This window comes from Chroicocephalus ridibundus, chromosome 15, assembly GCF_963924245.1.
Source record: "Chroicocephalus ridibundus chromosome 15, bChrRid1.1, whole genome shotgun sequence".
In the NCBI taxonomy this organism is placed as follows: domain Eukaryota; kingdom Metazoa; phylum Chordata; class Aves; order Charadriiformes; family Laridae; genus Chroicocephalus; species Chroicocephalus ridibundus.
Window position 1 is genome coordinate 12,959,077 of NC_086298.1, and position 14,827 is coordinate 12,973,903.

The 14,827-nt window shown below is 41.9% G+C and overlaps 1 protein-coding gene across 5 annotated transcripts in view; it reads right to left on the reverse strand.

Annotated features, from left to right (window-relative positions):
• FUBP3 (far upstream element binding protein 3) overlaps nt 1-14,827 on the reverse strand; it is a 40,337-nt gene that overhangs the window by 14,231 nt on the left and 11,279 nt on the right. For 2 of the 5 annotated variants that reach the window (XM_063353041.1, XM_063353039.1), the window contains exons 3-12: nt 12,717-12,767; nt 12,216-12,249; nt 10,230-10,279; nt 8,547-8,618; nt 7,750-7,807; nt 5,081-5,243; nt 4,091-4,189; nt 1,987-2,091; nt 1,490-1,592; nt 734-834 (exon numbers count right to left, since the gene is read on the reverse strand). In XM_063353041.1, the coding sequence (XP_063209111.1) occupies nt 734-834; nt 1,490-1,592; nt 1,987-2,091; nt 4,091-4,189; nt 5,081-5,243; nt 7,750-7,807; nt 8,547-8,618; nt 10,230-10,279; nt 12,216-12,249; nt 12,717-12,767 (836 nt within the window). The remainder of the gene's footprint in view (nt 1-733; nt 835-1,489; nt 1,593-1,986; nt 2,092-4,090; nt 4,190-5,080; nt 5,244-7,749; nt 7,808-8,546; nt 8,619-10,229; nt 10,280-12,215; nt 12,250-12,716; nt 12,768-14,827) is intronic. The other 3 variants (XM_063353040.1, XM_063353043.1, XM_063353042.1) reach the window with 3 other exon arrangements.

Below are 14,827 nucleotides of genomic sequence, written 5' to 3' on the forward strand. Positions count from 1 at the left end.
TTTCTCCAAAAGCAAAGGCCATGGGCAGTCAGAGACAGACCTCAAAATTCAAGTGGATTATTAAAAAAATTATGAGATCCAGTACTGAAACCAGATCTCAGGGCAAGAAGAGGTATTAAGACCTACCCTTGATGGGAAATTATGCTCAGGTATCTGGTCTCGAATGGTCTAACACCTTTACTTCTCATAATACAAAGGGAATACACAATCTCCTTCTTGAGTCTGCTCTACTGCTTTACCCATCTTTGTACTTCTTGCTGTTGGGCAATGCAATATGTTGGTGTCTCTCTGGGAGCACAGTGAGGGGAGCATTCGCTGCCTTCCTCTGCCTCCCACAGCCACTAGACCAGGGGACGGTGGTCTGAAGAAGAGGCATCACTGAGCACTGTTAATGCTCTGCTGCCTGAGCATTACTCAGCCCTTCTAAGCAGAGCCTCCAGTCACTGTCTCACTGTACAACTAAATACATGGGGTAAATGTGGAGCTACAATGAGGCCTCATGATACTGCCCAAGAACAGAAGACCTTCCCATAGGCTCAGTGAGCCCATATCACATTAAAAATACAAACAAACAAAACCTAAACCTAGCAGTTCTGTCCTGGGCAGCAGCATGTGTGGCCTACCAGAGGGAAAATTTAACACTGCTGTTGTTCAGATGGTGGCATCCATGCCCACAGCATGCAGACTACATTCCCTTATAAGCACTTTTCTCCAAAGAGCCTCCAAAACCCACCTGTGCTGTGAGAATGAGCTCACTGATGATGTGTGCTGCGTGCTGACACCTATCAGGAAGCCCCATGACCTGTGCAACTCTTTCAGAACTAATCCCATCATCTGTGAAGAGAGGTGGCAAAGACTAAATTAAAAGGAGAAAACATCCACCCACCAACAAAAGCTTCTTTCTAGCATCATCATCGCTAGCAGCATTTTCACATAATGTAACTACCCCAAGAGCTACCTCTTCGCTCCACCTTCACCCCCTTTTCCATGGGCTGAAAGAAGACAAAACCCAACCCACACTGCAGAGGGAACAACATCCGAAAAGCAACATCTTCAAATGTCAAAAAGCCATGAAAGAGACTGATATAATTTTAAGAGGACAAAGGCAGCTTTGATAGGTGATCAGACAGCCAAGGACCCAGAGAAAGTTACTTAAAATTAATCAACTCCTGATCCCAAAGGCTTTAATGTGCTGAAAGAGAACTCTTTAACACATACAAAAGTTTTTTGTTATTGTTTTGTTTATCCATATAATTACCACTCAAGACATGACTGTTGTGACATCTAATGTTTGCAAATGAGCTGTACTCTCTGAAAAAGAGAAGGTGCATGAAGAAGCTGTTCATCATATTTAAACAGGTTTCAGAAAGAGACAATGCACCTTTAAATTAGGAAAGCCTAGTTGCTGTAACCTCAGATCAGATTCCTTTTAGCAATCCCAAACTGGAACACTGGTCAAAAAGTAACGGCTCTCCATCCTCTCACAAACCTGGTTTAAATTGAATCCTAACTCCAGCATCATTCTGAATCTTTTTGATCATTTCTCCATTTCTTCCTATCACAATTCCAACAGCAAACCTGGGCACAGAGACCTGATGGGAAAGGCAAAGCAGTATGAAAGCTCAGAGAACCAGACTGAATTACTCTGATTTTACAAGGAGATGCTCTTAACTATGAGGACAGGCCACATTAGGCAGCTCCAGGCTAGAGAACCATATCCCTTAAGAAAAACAAACATGTGGCCGCAAATTCCTTCCCCACTAAATGAACTCTGCACTACAAGAATGCAGCTTAAAAAGACAATTAGAAAAGTGCCATCTGGGAGTCCATGAGAACTCCTCCTCTTTGCCGCCAGACTCACTCTTCTGGCAACAGAACACAATGCATTTAAAAAATAAGCTTACAGGTTACATGTGCAGTTTGATGACTTCCACCCACTACCCATCCCACAGGGAGGTTAGCAGAGTACTTGTGAAGAAAACATACCTCTATGCTGCCTCCTCCCATTCTAGAACTGAAATCATTGCGTACGCCTCGGAAGTCTGCCTGATCTTTCTCTCGGATGATCTCCAGTACCATTTCCCTCGCTTGCTACATGGGGAAAGAAGTTACAGTTAGCTTAAAATTATTCTGCTTGCCATCTTGGTGGTGGGGCCTCAGCAGTGGCTAAGGGTCAGGCTTCAGGCAAAGCGATCTCCATCTGCTTAACAGAAACAGCATTCTGATTTAGAATTTCTTTTACCACAGTCAATGGAGATCTGTTCTTGATGGCATCTTCCACGTCTGACAAAACCTGCCAAGTGTGCAAGGTGTCAGTTTCTTGTGTGCGATTGCTTCCTTCAGTCTTTCAAAAAGGCCCTTTAGCTTTTAAAATCTTTGATTTTTTCAATTTTTGTTTTGTTTCTAAAATTAAAGGCAGGGAAGGCCCTTTCCTACTGGATAGAACTGAAACCAATACAGTAAGGTAGAAGCTGTGGTAGCATAGCAGAGAGCACATCCACTAAGAGCTAGAGAGCACATCCCAAGGAGGCAGGTGGACAGTAGTGAGCTTACTGACACTCACAGAAGGTAAGCCCAAGTCTGCAGCAATCCAGCAAGACATTTTCTGAGACAAATGAATATTCTTCCTACCTACTTGCAGCCCTCAAGGCCATTCACAAGCTTGCATGTAGCCCAGCTAGTAAAAGTGTACCTTGGAAATAAGCCAACAATAGTCACCATTAAAAAAAGCCTACATGTCAAGCCCAAAGCCTTTGTTTCTATCTATTACCAGTTGAGCTTTTGACATTTTGGTTCTATTTCCAAGTTTGAGGGACACTGGTGAATCTGACTCCCTTCACATTTTTACCTATTTTCCATGCTCCCATGGTATTTTTTACATAAGGGAACAACTCGCGACATTTCAGAGGTGCCAAGACAGATATAGGGGCAACAGAGAGATTTCATAGGGATCTGACAGAGTTAAACACTGTTGCAGCATCCAGAGAATCCCACCAAACCCAAGGATTCACTGGGCTTCTTAAATGCTTTCTAAGCGTGCTCAGCTTCTCTAAGTGCCTCAAAGATCTTCCTGCCTAAGCAGTCTCCACGACTGTTTGGCATGATCTATGGCACGGAAGATATGACAACAGCAAATCTTGCAAGGCAGAAGAAACCACCTGGGAAGTAGCATCACTTAAAGCATGATCTGGTTAAAAGTAGCAAGACTGCCATTAAACTCCTTTTTGCATATCTATACCTCCACAATAAGTAAGAATTTTGAAAAAAAACACATTTAAATCTAAAAGTCCATTTGTAATAAGAGGTTTAAAAAACACAACCCAAACATGCTATCCCTGAGCAACATCAACTCGCAGCAATTTATGATTAGGGAGATCCTATGAAACAGAACTATTTTTATTAGAGACAGGAATGCTAAGCTAGATTTAAGTTCTCAGCAAGTGCTTTTCATACCTTGCTAAGAAGTGGAACATGCCACAGCTAAACTTTAATTCTTTAATTCAAGCATTCCCATCATGCTGTAATCTTCCAGTCTCCAGCTGATCATGGGTTTTTGCTTTGAATCGCAGGTATGAACACATCTGTAGAACCCTGACACAAGGAGACTGAAGTACCAATATTAAGCAAACCCCTTGGTTTCAGGAGTTGTCAAAGAGATTATTTTTTTTAATTACCTACGTCAATTGGCTGTCTGAGTTAACGAACCTTCCACAAAAACTCACTCAAATGTGTGGTTAAGTGAGTCACTAAGAACCCATTTGCTCAAGTAGCATACAGCTATGGTGTTTTGCTTCACAGACTGGAAAGCATTTCAAAGCTACTTTCTCCAAACCCTCCTCCTCAGCTCTTCTCCTACCCATATCTAATATCTATGTGGAATGAGAGCTCCTAGGTTACGCTGTAAAAAAGCCAAAACTGCTCGTCTGGTGTTTTAACTTGCTCTACTCAAACTTCAACCTTACAGAACAAACAAAACCAGAAGGGATCATTACACTGAGTTGGATCTGACTTCCACTAGATGAGCATAAATATGTTAAAATTTAAATTTCTCCTCAGTTCTCTAGGGCAACTGCTTACTTCAGTTACATACCTGTACTTTAAATGCATCTCCAGTAATACGGAGAGGTTTATCTGCTCCAGTAGGCAACGGACCATCTTGGATCATAATCATTTTCACACCTGTTCGCTCCTGAAGAAAAAGCACAGAGCACTTTGCTAAGCACAGTCCCTAAAACAAGGGGCTATTTTGGTTACTAAACATTAGGTCAAATCAGCAGCTTTACAGAACGCTACTTTAGCTTGTCTTGGGTACTTATAGCACAAATTCAGTTACAGTCCTGGAGTGCAAAGGACTGCCAGAAAGTGTGCTGCTCCTGAAGTTCTAAAATAGCTGAACCCCTTGCGAAGGGAGAACCCCTCTACCTCAACCACTGGTTTTCCAGCCCTTTACAAAATCTGTAGCTGTCTGCATATTAACTTAAACTGTCTACATAATTAAGTTAACTGACCAGCCTTAAAACTAGTGGATGACAGAGGCTTATTCAGGGCACCCAAAAACTACATTTTTGACCTAGATGCTTTTCTGAAACCCTCTATTCTTTAAAAAACTTGTACCAGATAGAGGAATAAAGAATGTCTATGAACATAGATTTATACATAACACAACACTTAATTAGAAAGCGGTGGGATGAGAAAAAAAGGAAGACACACGCCAGCTTTACCACAGATCAGCAACAAAAGAGAAGCACAGCACTCTACAACAGCCTGGCTGGCATTAAAAACTATTGCAGCAGCAGACTAGAGATAGCCTTTTCTTGGCTACAAGGATCCCCTCCTAAACAGCACGCACCAAATGTTATCTAAAGCACATGAGTTTCTTTCACAGTTCTGGCACAACTCCACTACATGCGTAGCTAGGGCCAAACCGATTTCTTTTTTAACCCAGGATTGGATTTGAGTCCAGCTCTCCGAAGGCAGAAGAAGGTTAGAGCATTTAAGGCTCTCCATTTCAGCACGCTCTTGTTGATCTAGAGAAGCTGCAGTAGGGAAGAGAGCCCTAAAGGAAATGCATCTTGCGCACCTGCAACTGTTTTATTGTTTCACCTCCTTTGCCGATGACTAGACCCACTTTGGATGCCGGGATCAAAATCTCCTGAATCGTACTGTTGCCATCAACATCGTTGTGAAAACCAGGTCCGTTCCGACAGCGATCTACAATCTGCCCCAGTAGCCGTTTTGCTTGTCTTTGGAAAAGAATCGAGGGAAACAACCATTAGACAACATTGTTCCATGTGACCAAGAGACCAGGAACCATCAAAATGAGAAGCGATCGGGGAGAGGAGAAGAAGTGAAAAGATGAAGGAAACCACAGTTAGCACAATGATTGCCTTTTTTTTTTTTTTAACTCTGATGTATATTTTCCCCTATCATGATTACTTACAAGCAGTCTGATTTTTGAAAGGGGAAGAGAGAAGGAAGAGCAGCAGCATGCTCTTTGGAAGTTAAGGATAACAGTTGAGCTATAGCTTTTGGGGTGCTTGTTCTGAACGAAGATGCTCTACATTCTAAACTTTTTCTGAACTTTTAAAAAATAAATATATACAATATTTGGAAAAACTCAAGCTCTGTTCTTCTTGGTCAAGACAAAAAACACACAATGCTCCGATATTAACACAGCACGTTGGTTAACCACTCTCCGATCCGTCACAGGCAACTGCCTTGCTCTTCTCTGCCTGCTCTTACCAGCAGCACCAGAACACTGTTCTAACACAGCCTCTGCCCCAAGCAGTAGGTGCTGAAGCTACACCGCGAAGCGAGGCAAGGATACTGCAGCAGCAACCAGTGAAAGACTGGGTTCTTCTACTCCTGGTGAGAAGAGACAGACACAAAGAAGCATTTGGGAGATTAAAGATACCTTCTCTAAAATCTTTAGCATGTCAGAGGTAGCCGATAAGGGTTCCCTTTGCCTTGAAGGCTCCTAGTCCCAACGCATCTCTTTCCTGCCCTTCTCCAATAACCCTTCTCAAAGTAGGTAGAAGGCAGGCACCGGTTCCCTATTCAGTCTAAAGCAGTGTCTTCCCCTCTTTCCACTTCATCCCAAGCCATATCAGGCACCCTAGGTGGACTGTCTTCTCTCTGGAGATTTGAAGAAACAGTACAAAGTCATCCCTCACAAACAGACAATCGCCCAAGACAGCTCAGGGGCAGGTGAGCTGAGGCTGCACACAGATCAGAGCACTGCTTTCTCTTTACTTTCCTCATAATGCAAGGCAAAAAGTGGAATTTCTGGAAGACCACTTCTAATATTCTGGAAGAGTCTTAAGGAGGTTCTATTTATCTATCTTCATACTTTGCATAAAGTTCTTCTAGTGACAACACAGATACTACAAAAATCTGACATCTAGATTAGTTTCCTTAATTAATTTTCTTTTTCTACAAGTAGCCCGAAAAACAGTTCAAACAACAAACTTAACAAGAATTTTATCACAAAAATAAATTAAATTTTGCCTAATTCCATATCCTTAACAACTTGCTCTGCTTCAGAAACTGAGTATTTTCACTGTTCTTTTTTTAAAAATGTATATTTTATTTAAAAGACAGCCTTGGACATGACTACACTTAACCGCTTATTTCAGAACCATGAAGTCTTAACTATACCTCTCTCCCATTTTCCCCCGACTGCATCTCATCAGGCATCCCAGCTTTTTAATATTTTGCTCTTGTTCTGAAATATCATTTGCTAAAGGGGGAAAAGCACTTCAATATCAGCAAGAATACATTGCCTGCCCTATAATGTCAGCTTGCCAATTATATTTATTCTGGCTCACTGCTTGCAGTATTATGGTAGAATAAGGAGATTTAAGTACCCTTAGATCTCTTAGGAATGGAAGAATGATGAGAGTCTTCTCTTTAGAGAGACAGTTTTTGTGCCCATGTATTTTTACTATCAAATGCAACTCAAAGATTTTCAGATGGATTTTAAAAAACCCACCTACCCAAAGGCTGGGGAGAGAAAGAGCAGCTCCATATGTTAAGTGTGTTCCTGTAAGCCTGAGGATCCTGGATCCAGTTCCAGCAGGAGGTCCTCAACTGGTTTGTGAGAGTCTCAAACTCAGCTCCTGGGAAGGGGGAGGGAGGAAACACTGTCCCTAAAGTTTCTATAGGCCTAAAGAGTAGAAACCCCTGCTGGCTGGCCACGTGTCTCTACCATGCAGGGATCAGAATTCAAGACTTTGGTTCAGTCCTTTGCTTCTTGTTGGCAGCGATGCAGAGGCAAGCACACCCATGGGCCTCATGCTGCTCTGCAACAACACCAACACCTCCAGACTACTCTGGAGTGGCACCGACAGGCTTTGGAGGCCTCATGCAGCCCTTCTTCAGCTGGAAGGATGGTCATCTCAATGGGAGTAGGAAAGCAAAGGGGAAAAGAGAAGTGCCCTTCAACAGCTTAGCTCAGTATCCTGGAAGTTGCAGTTAGAAAACTGCATCCTAGGTGCCCTAAGAGCGACTTTGCCCTGCGGAGGGGAGTTCCATGGAAATTTCTGCAGAGGGTTCAAACTGCAACTGGAAAAAAGCCTTTGAGGTGCACAGTTTAAAGCATCAGACCAAGAGGTTCTATGCTCCAGAGACCCTCAAGTTTCTCTAGGCCAACGTTTGTTGGTGTGGCTAACCAAGTAGCACCACTGACAGAGCACAGCATTAGGGAGAAGAGAGAGAAGGAGAAAGGAGAGAAATCAAATCAGAACTCACTCAATGCTCTCTGGTGTCCCGGTAAGTACACAGGGCCTCTCGGGCATCCCACCACTGTCTACAAAGGCAACAAGAAGGAAACTTTTAACACGTGGAATTAAAAAAACAGCAGTTGTTTCAGTAACTGTCAAGCACTAATGGAAACACCCCCCTCCTGCACACAGAGCATGTTAATGAATTCAAAGACACCCAGGGTCAACATATTTTAAATAATTTGCTGGATGTCTGCATTCTTTTAAAACCTTCCCCACCAGTTAAAGGGAGGGATAAGAACTTAGATTACATTCATCAACAGTTTCCTTTGCAGCACTGTAGTATAGTCTTCCCCAAAGCAAACAGGCACTACCACAAAGCAAACAGGTACTCCCATTTTTTTAATGCAAGGCGAGCTGTACAAAGAGCTGCTGCCACCCTCCTGAAATGTCTTCGTCCAGGAGTTGGAGCTGACCAGATTAATCAGAGACAAACTGCATGCGCTGAGCAAAGTGGTATCACCAGAAGAAAATTCAACAGCTACAATTTCAGGTCTAAGTACAACACGATTTGTCCATTTGCACTGTACACCCATCTGTTAAAGACAGTTCCTTAATTGTTTCATTTCCCAAACCACCTGACAAACCTGTTTTCTATGGCAGTCAGGAGGTCTCAGTCCTACAACAGTTCTGCCATGCATGTTAGGCTAGTATAGAAGTTGTTAATGGTGATAACACCATGAGTATGGCAAGGCGCCTGATGCAATGGATGCAACACTCTTCAACATTAAAACCTGTTCATTGGCCATACAAAGATGCTCTTACCTGGAGCAATTTGAATTTTGCAGCCAGACTCTGCCTGAATCCGTGAGATCTGTTCACCTCCCCTGCCGATTACTGAAATGAGTTCAACAAACGTCAGAACATACCATTTTCCTGAGTAACTGCAGAACACCTTCCCCCTTTTACTCCGCTGCAGCTATCTATAAAGGAACAGTTTGACTCCAGGATTGCAGAAGAGGCATCCACAGCATGATCAAATTTATAAGAGAAAAACATTAAGATACTGCTGAAAGTTATTTCTACCTGCTTAGGAAAAAAAATCCCACACAAAACAAAAAAGCCTGTCTCGTACTGGAATGGAAATACACAGTATGAAACAAATAAGGCACTAGTTTGAGTATACTGCTAGAAGAGGGTATCTTATTCAGCCGGAACCAATAAACCAGTTATTTGTACTAAAAAAGGCAAGGACTTTTGCTCTTTTTTCTTTAAAATTCATATTTTACTACCTCTTTTCAAAGGACATGCTATTTGGCTAGTCTGCACTCAGACAAGACTGCTACATACTGAAATGCTCTATCAAACCTTAAGTGAAAACAAATATCCATCTCTTAACTCTTGGAGTTGGCACATGGCTGTTTCACAACAAGACATACTGGGGAGGGACTAAGTGCCAATCACCATTTATATCCTTCCCAGACTCCAAAAAAGAGAAAAACTGTCAAGTCAAACAGGTATGCCTGGCTCAAGATGCTCCCACAGAAGCATCTCTTGGCTGTGCGTTTGCCACCTTTCTGCATCTGTCTGCCCCTGAACCAGGAGTAGATTTAACACACAGAGGACGCACCAACAGAGCATGCAAGCTCCTCTCTCAGAGCTACAGCATCCCTCCGACGTCCCCCCACATGCATGGTACTAGGACCAATAAATGAAGGGGTCTGGCAGGAGAAGAGTGAGTGTTTCCTTTGCAGAAAGTCAAGTTACAGTTTTATAGTGTCTTTAGAGTCAGGACAAAACTTCACACACTAAGGATAATTATCACGGCCTGTTATTTTCCTTTTTACTCTCCATATATCAAATTGGAAGAGATACACAGCAATATAGCAGTGGAAGAGTCTATGCAGCCACTGTAGTAACACATCAGCAGGAGGTGCCATTGAAAGGAAGAGTAGTGATCATCAAGAGGAAGAAAGAAATTAGGATTGCGCTTGAAAGAGAACAGTATCAGGGATGCAAATCTAGGAAAAATTCTCATCTGAGCAATACATGCTTGTTGCGTTTCCCTGCAGCAAATGTATGAGAGATTTACAATTCTGTTTAACTTGCCTTGAGTCAACTCTTATGTTAGCATTTAAATATTGTTTTCCTCCCTCAGCTCTCAGTTTTGCATACTCAAAGGAAGTAGGATGTTTCAGTGAGGGGAAATAAAAATCACTTTTGACTTGTTATACACTATGCGTTAGTGGTAATTTAAAGGAGAGAATCACTAAAACTCTCGGTAACTTGTACCACACAGTCTTGTTCTTATTACTGGGACACCAAGCTTTCCCATGCAGTTTGCACCTGGATTTTAAACACAGATCATCTGGTCCCCATGAAGACAGCATTAGACACGGCTTATCCAAAGCTAGTAAGCACAAAAATCTTGCAAGCATATCAGAACAAACAGCATTCCTGCACAGAAAACACATCAAAAAACATATCAAAAGCATCCAAGGTACTTACTAAATCCAACCATTTTATCAGGCACTTTGAATTCTTCTGTTATTACAGCCCTAAAAAAAAAAAAATAGAAAAAAATCAAGTAGTCATTACAAAGAACAATTTAGAAGACTACTATATCCCTGCCACGGAAACCAGGCACAGCATAAGGCTTTTGCACACACAAGCAAACACTACATCCCAGTCAAGATCATTTGTTTTGGAAGGGAACTCTCGTGGTCACTTAATTTCTCCTATGCTGGATACATTTCCAGTCGACTCTCCACTGTCTTCAATGGAGCTGACAGAAGAACCTCTTTTTGCATTCTTGCTCCAGAGAGATTTAATGTAATAATGGCAGAGTTTCTTTAATATTTAGCCTAGACCTTCCAAGACACAGTCTCTGCCTACTACTTTTGGATATGCTCTTGCCAAGAGACACTAACCAAAGCCAATCCTGATATGAATGCCCCCCCTGAAATTCACAGATTTTTTTTTTTTTTTTGCTTGCCTGTCCTTATCATTCTTTTCCTTGGAATTTATAAAAGCTGTCTTCAATTATCCTTTGAAGTCGTATTATCTCAAGACTTCCATATCTACTGCTCTTTGGACTTTTTCAATGCGTCTCTGCCTCAAAACACAGCACCCAAAGCAATTTCCTAAGACCTGACCATCGTCAAGTACAAAGGAATTACCTTCGATGGATTTTTGCTTAGCCGTTTCTGTCTCACAGAAAATATGACACAATGAATATGGAATTTGCAAACTCAATATATTTAGATATGCATTATATACAATTTGTTCAGCAATCTCAAAAGCAATGAAACACCTGCATAATAAATCCAATGCAGGTTTTTGTGGTGAGGTATATTAAAGTCTTCCCTTTTTTGCTTTAGATCAGTTTGGGAAGGTATAAAATACAAATTAGACTTCACCAGCTAACCTGCAGATAAATTACTCTCTGCTGTCCTGAGGCTCACCAGCAGAGATGCAAACCCAAACAGCGCCATCCATACCCACAACAGAACAAGCAGGTTTAGAACTGCAGTTGTTTTAACCTGGAATAAACCCAGCCTGTTGCCAAAACATCTTGTCCTGTGTCATTTGTTAACCACACTGTGTTGAAGGAACAGTCGCAGCTGGACAAAGAAGCTAACCTAGAAGAAAACCAACCACCAGACCCAGAAAAAAAACCAATTCAGGCTTTTCAGCCTAATCAATTCCTTACATGAACATCACTCCTGGCAGAAGAGAGGTGACAGGTAGCAGCGGAGCAGACAACAGTGACCATCGTTCTCTGTGCTGCCCCAGCAGGACATTAGCTTTAAACTAACCATTAAAAACTGAAGGTTCTACAGTCTTTATATATATCACTTGTCCTTTCTGCTGAAGCCCCCAGCAAACAGCTGCTTATGATGGAAACACATTACTATTAGCCCGAAGGTGAATCCAGCTTTAGAAACGCCCTCCCCTTCCTACTCAAAACCAGACAGACACTCCTTAAGATTAGGATTCGAGAAAACCTGAGAATTTTACTTTGGTATTAGATGCTAAGAGATGCTGCGTGACAACTCATACTTGCTTCAGTCTTCCAAAAAAATCTTTGACAAAGGAATCATCTCAGGTCATATGACACCAACAAAGCTAAATACTAATAGTAAAAAAAAAAAAATCCACCTGCCCATGTAATACTTTCAACTTTTGTCAAAATGCCAGAGCTTTTTTTACTCTTTCTTTCTGCCTCCAGGGCAGGGGAAGGGAGAGGAGAAAGAATTTATTCTTCTCAATCCTGCCGATTTACAGGAACCAAATCCAAGTTTCACATCAACTCTTCTTTTTTCAACACAACAAACAGCCTTAAAGGGTTAGCAGAAACCCCAGCCTGGAGAAAACCTAAGCTGACAGTTTCTCCACATTCTCAACCTCTGACTTCCTAACACTACTACAGATGGTGGATCAATAAACAATTAGAATTGATCAATAAATAATAAAACATAACCCACTGCTTACCTTTGATGTACCAGGGCCCCTAACTGGTTACCTACTGTGGCAGAGAGAGAAAAAAAAGGAAAAAAATCAAAGCATTAGCACGGATAAACTAACTTCATCCCTATAGAAAAAGAGTTCTTACCATTTCATCAAAAAAGAAAGAAAAGCAAAACAGTAATTTAGGTTCAGTGGCTGAAATGAATGCGTTATGTGGTATAAAACAGGAGGGGATTTCTTGATCAACACACACCATAACACAGTGTCCAGCTGAACACAGGATAGGGAATTGATCTGCGTCTCCCCATGCTGAGAGTCATGGGAGAAAATCCTGCCTGCCGAAATCCAAATCCCTGCAACTAACCTCCCCTCCTTCCCAAATTAAACCCAAAGTAGTAAAAAAAGGGAAAAGGCGCGGGGAGAAGAGACATTTCAAGCAGACTGGTATGTATTAAAAAAAAAAAAGCCAAGCAGACTCAAGAGATTCAGTCTAGGCAAAAAGCATTACAGAGCGCTTGCACATACTTCTCTCTGTGTCTCTTATCTGTGCTCCATGGAGCCCACTTACACGGAGACCTGTTAAAGGAATAGGTCTGTTAAGTAACCTTGTGGCACCCAAACAGTATTTAAGACAAAAAAAACCCCAAACCACCACGTTTTACTGAATACACACATTCCAGGCATATCTGTGATTTTACCTAGGGTCCATTTATGATTAGCAGTTATCTCCCCAGCTGACAACCCTCACATTTCTCCCCCCTCAACCCCCACAGATTAGATCTTTCTTCCAAACGTTAATGGGGAAAATATTATTAGACCAACTCATGCAAAGTGGGAACACATGCCCTGCTGGGCTTCCTACTGGACTTTGCCTGCAGCAAACCAGCTAAAAACCTGACCATTTGGTCCTAACAACCAGTTGAAAGATTATATTGCATGCCTGGAGGGCACAAGTAGCAAAACAAATGAAACCGGCCAACATGTGAGCTGTGATAATAAAGATGCAGTTTCAAACTACCTTGCAGCAACCTGCACATTCTTTGACCTGAAATAAATTGGCAATCAGCTGGCAGGTTTAGAAAGCGGATGCATCCCACACTCTCTAAATCTGGTAGAAAAACGCATAAAGTTTGTGACCAAACACTTTACTCAAATAAAATAGACATAGAGAGTCAATACTGTATTTCTGCTGCATGTCAATATCCTCATAATATTTCAGGACCAAAATATCGACAGCATATGTATTTTATTACTCTCCCCAGCTCAGTGATAAGGCAACTGCTGCGTTATTGACTCTGTTAGGTTTGTCTTTGCATATTCTCACTCTGAATATAAAAAGCTCTAATTTGATAACTATCAATACTGCAGCTGAAAAAGGTGGGTGATGTAATGGGGAATATTGGCTCTCCAGCTGATAAGCTACTACCGCAGAGCTGAGCAAATACGACCAAACAAATTCAGGGTCTCACCATCTTGCCCCAAACTGCGCTCTGAATTTTTTTACTATATGCAATGGGTCTGGTGCCTATTGATGTAGCACGGGATTGCCCTTGCCACGGACCAGGCCACTCATTATCCCAAGATGCCAGAAAAAGTGGTTTTAACACTACAAGGCTATATTTAAATATCCACTTCACATTTCAATTCACCGTAACGGCTCTCTTAGCAGCCTCTTCCATGGCAGCTGCTGCCCACAAATTATGAGACAGATACACATCCTATAATCAACTCCCGAAGTTCACGCAAGGAACAGAAGAGCCTTCATTTTGTAACACAATCCTACGCTTGAAAAAGACAACTTCTTCGGGGAGAACTGTACGAGCACAAGAAGTTAAATCAGTCAGGGAAATAATGCTTTAGACATACGCAACATAATGTCTCCAACCCACTCCAAGTACTATACAAACATAGTAAGCCATTCACCACCCCACGCAGATATCGGCCGTAGTGTATATATATTGTACAAATTAGTTAAAAAAAATTAAGCTGCAATAACTTATGCACGAGATTGTTCCTTCCACATTTCACAGATAACTTCTCCAAGAGCTGACACAGAAGGCAGATGGAGAGAACTGGGAGTGATTTCCTTCAAGTCAGTTATGATTTCTCTCTGTTTTGGCAGGGGGTGGGTACGAAATGACGCAGCTCCCAGTTCCAACAGCCTAAAGGTCCGTTCCATTTCCAACATGCCCATTTTGCTCTGAAAGATGGGGACTAATAGAGAGGCAGGGCTGGGGCAGACCACGCTCGCTGCAATACTGAAAGCTGATGTTCTGTTGTTCCACCATCTCCCTCTTCACGCCTGGGAGGGGGCTGAACTCTGACAAGCCACATGCATATGTCCCCCTTTTACATCTATTGAGTACAATTTAACTGTAACTGCAGTCATTTTACTGCAAATAAGGAAAAATACTGAATAAAATCAGCACAATTTCCTATTAATGGCACCCGCTGGTTGATAACTCTTCACTCTGCTTTAGGCTTCACCTTAACTGAATTCTACCTAACAGACACTCAAAACAAATGTGGATTTTGTTTCCACCCCATAAAACAGAGCAGTGCCTCCCACTAAATTAATGTGCATGATGGGAATATACAATCTCGTCAAGAATATCTTCACGGCTAGAATAAAATCA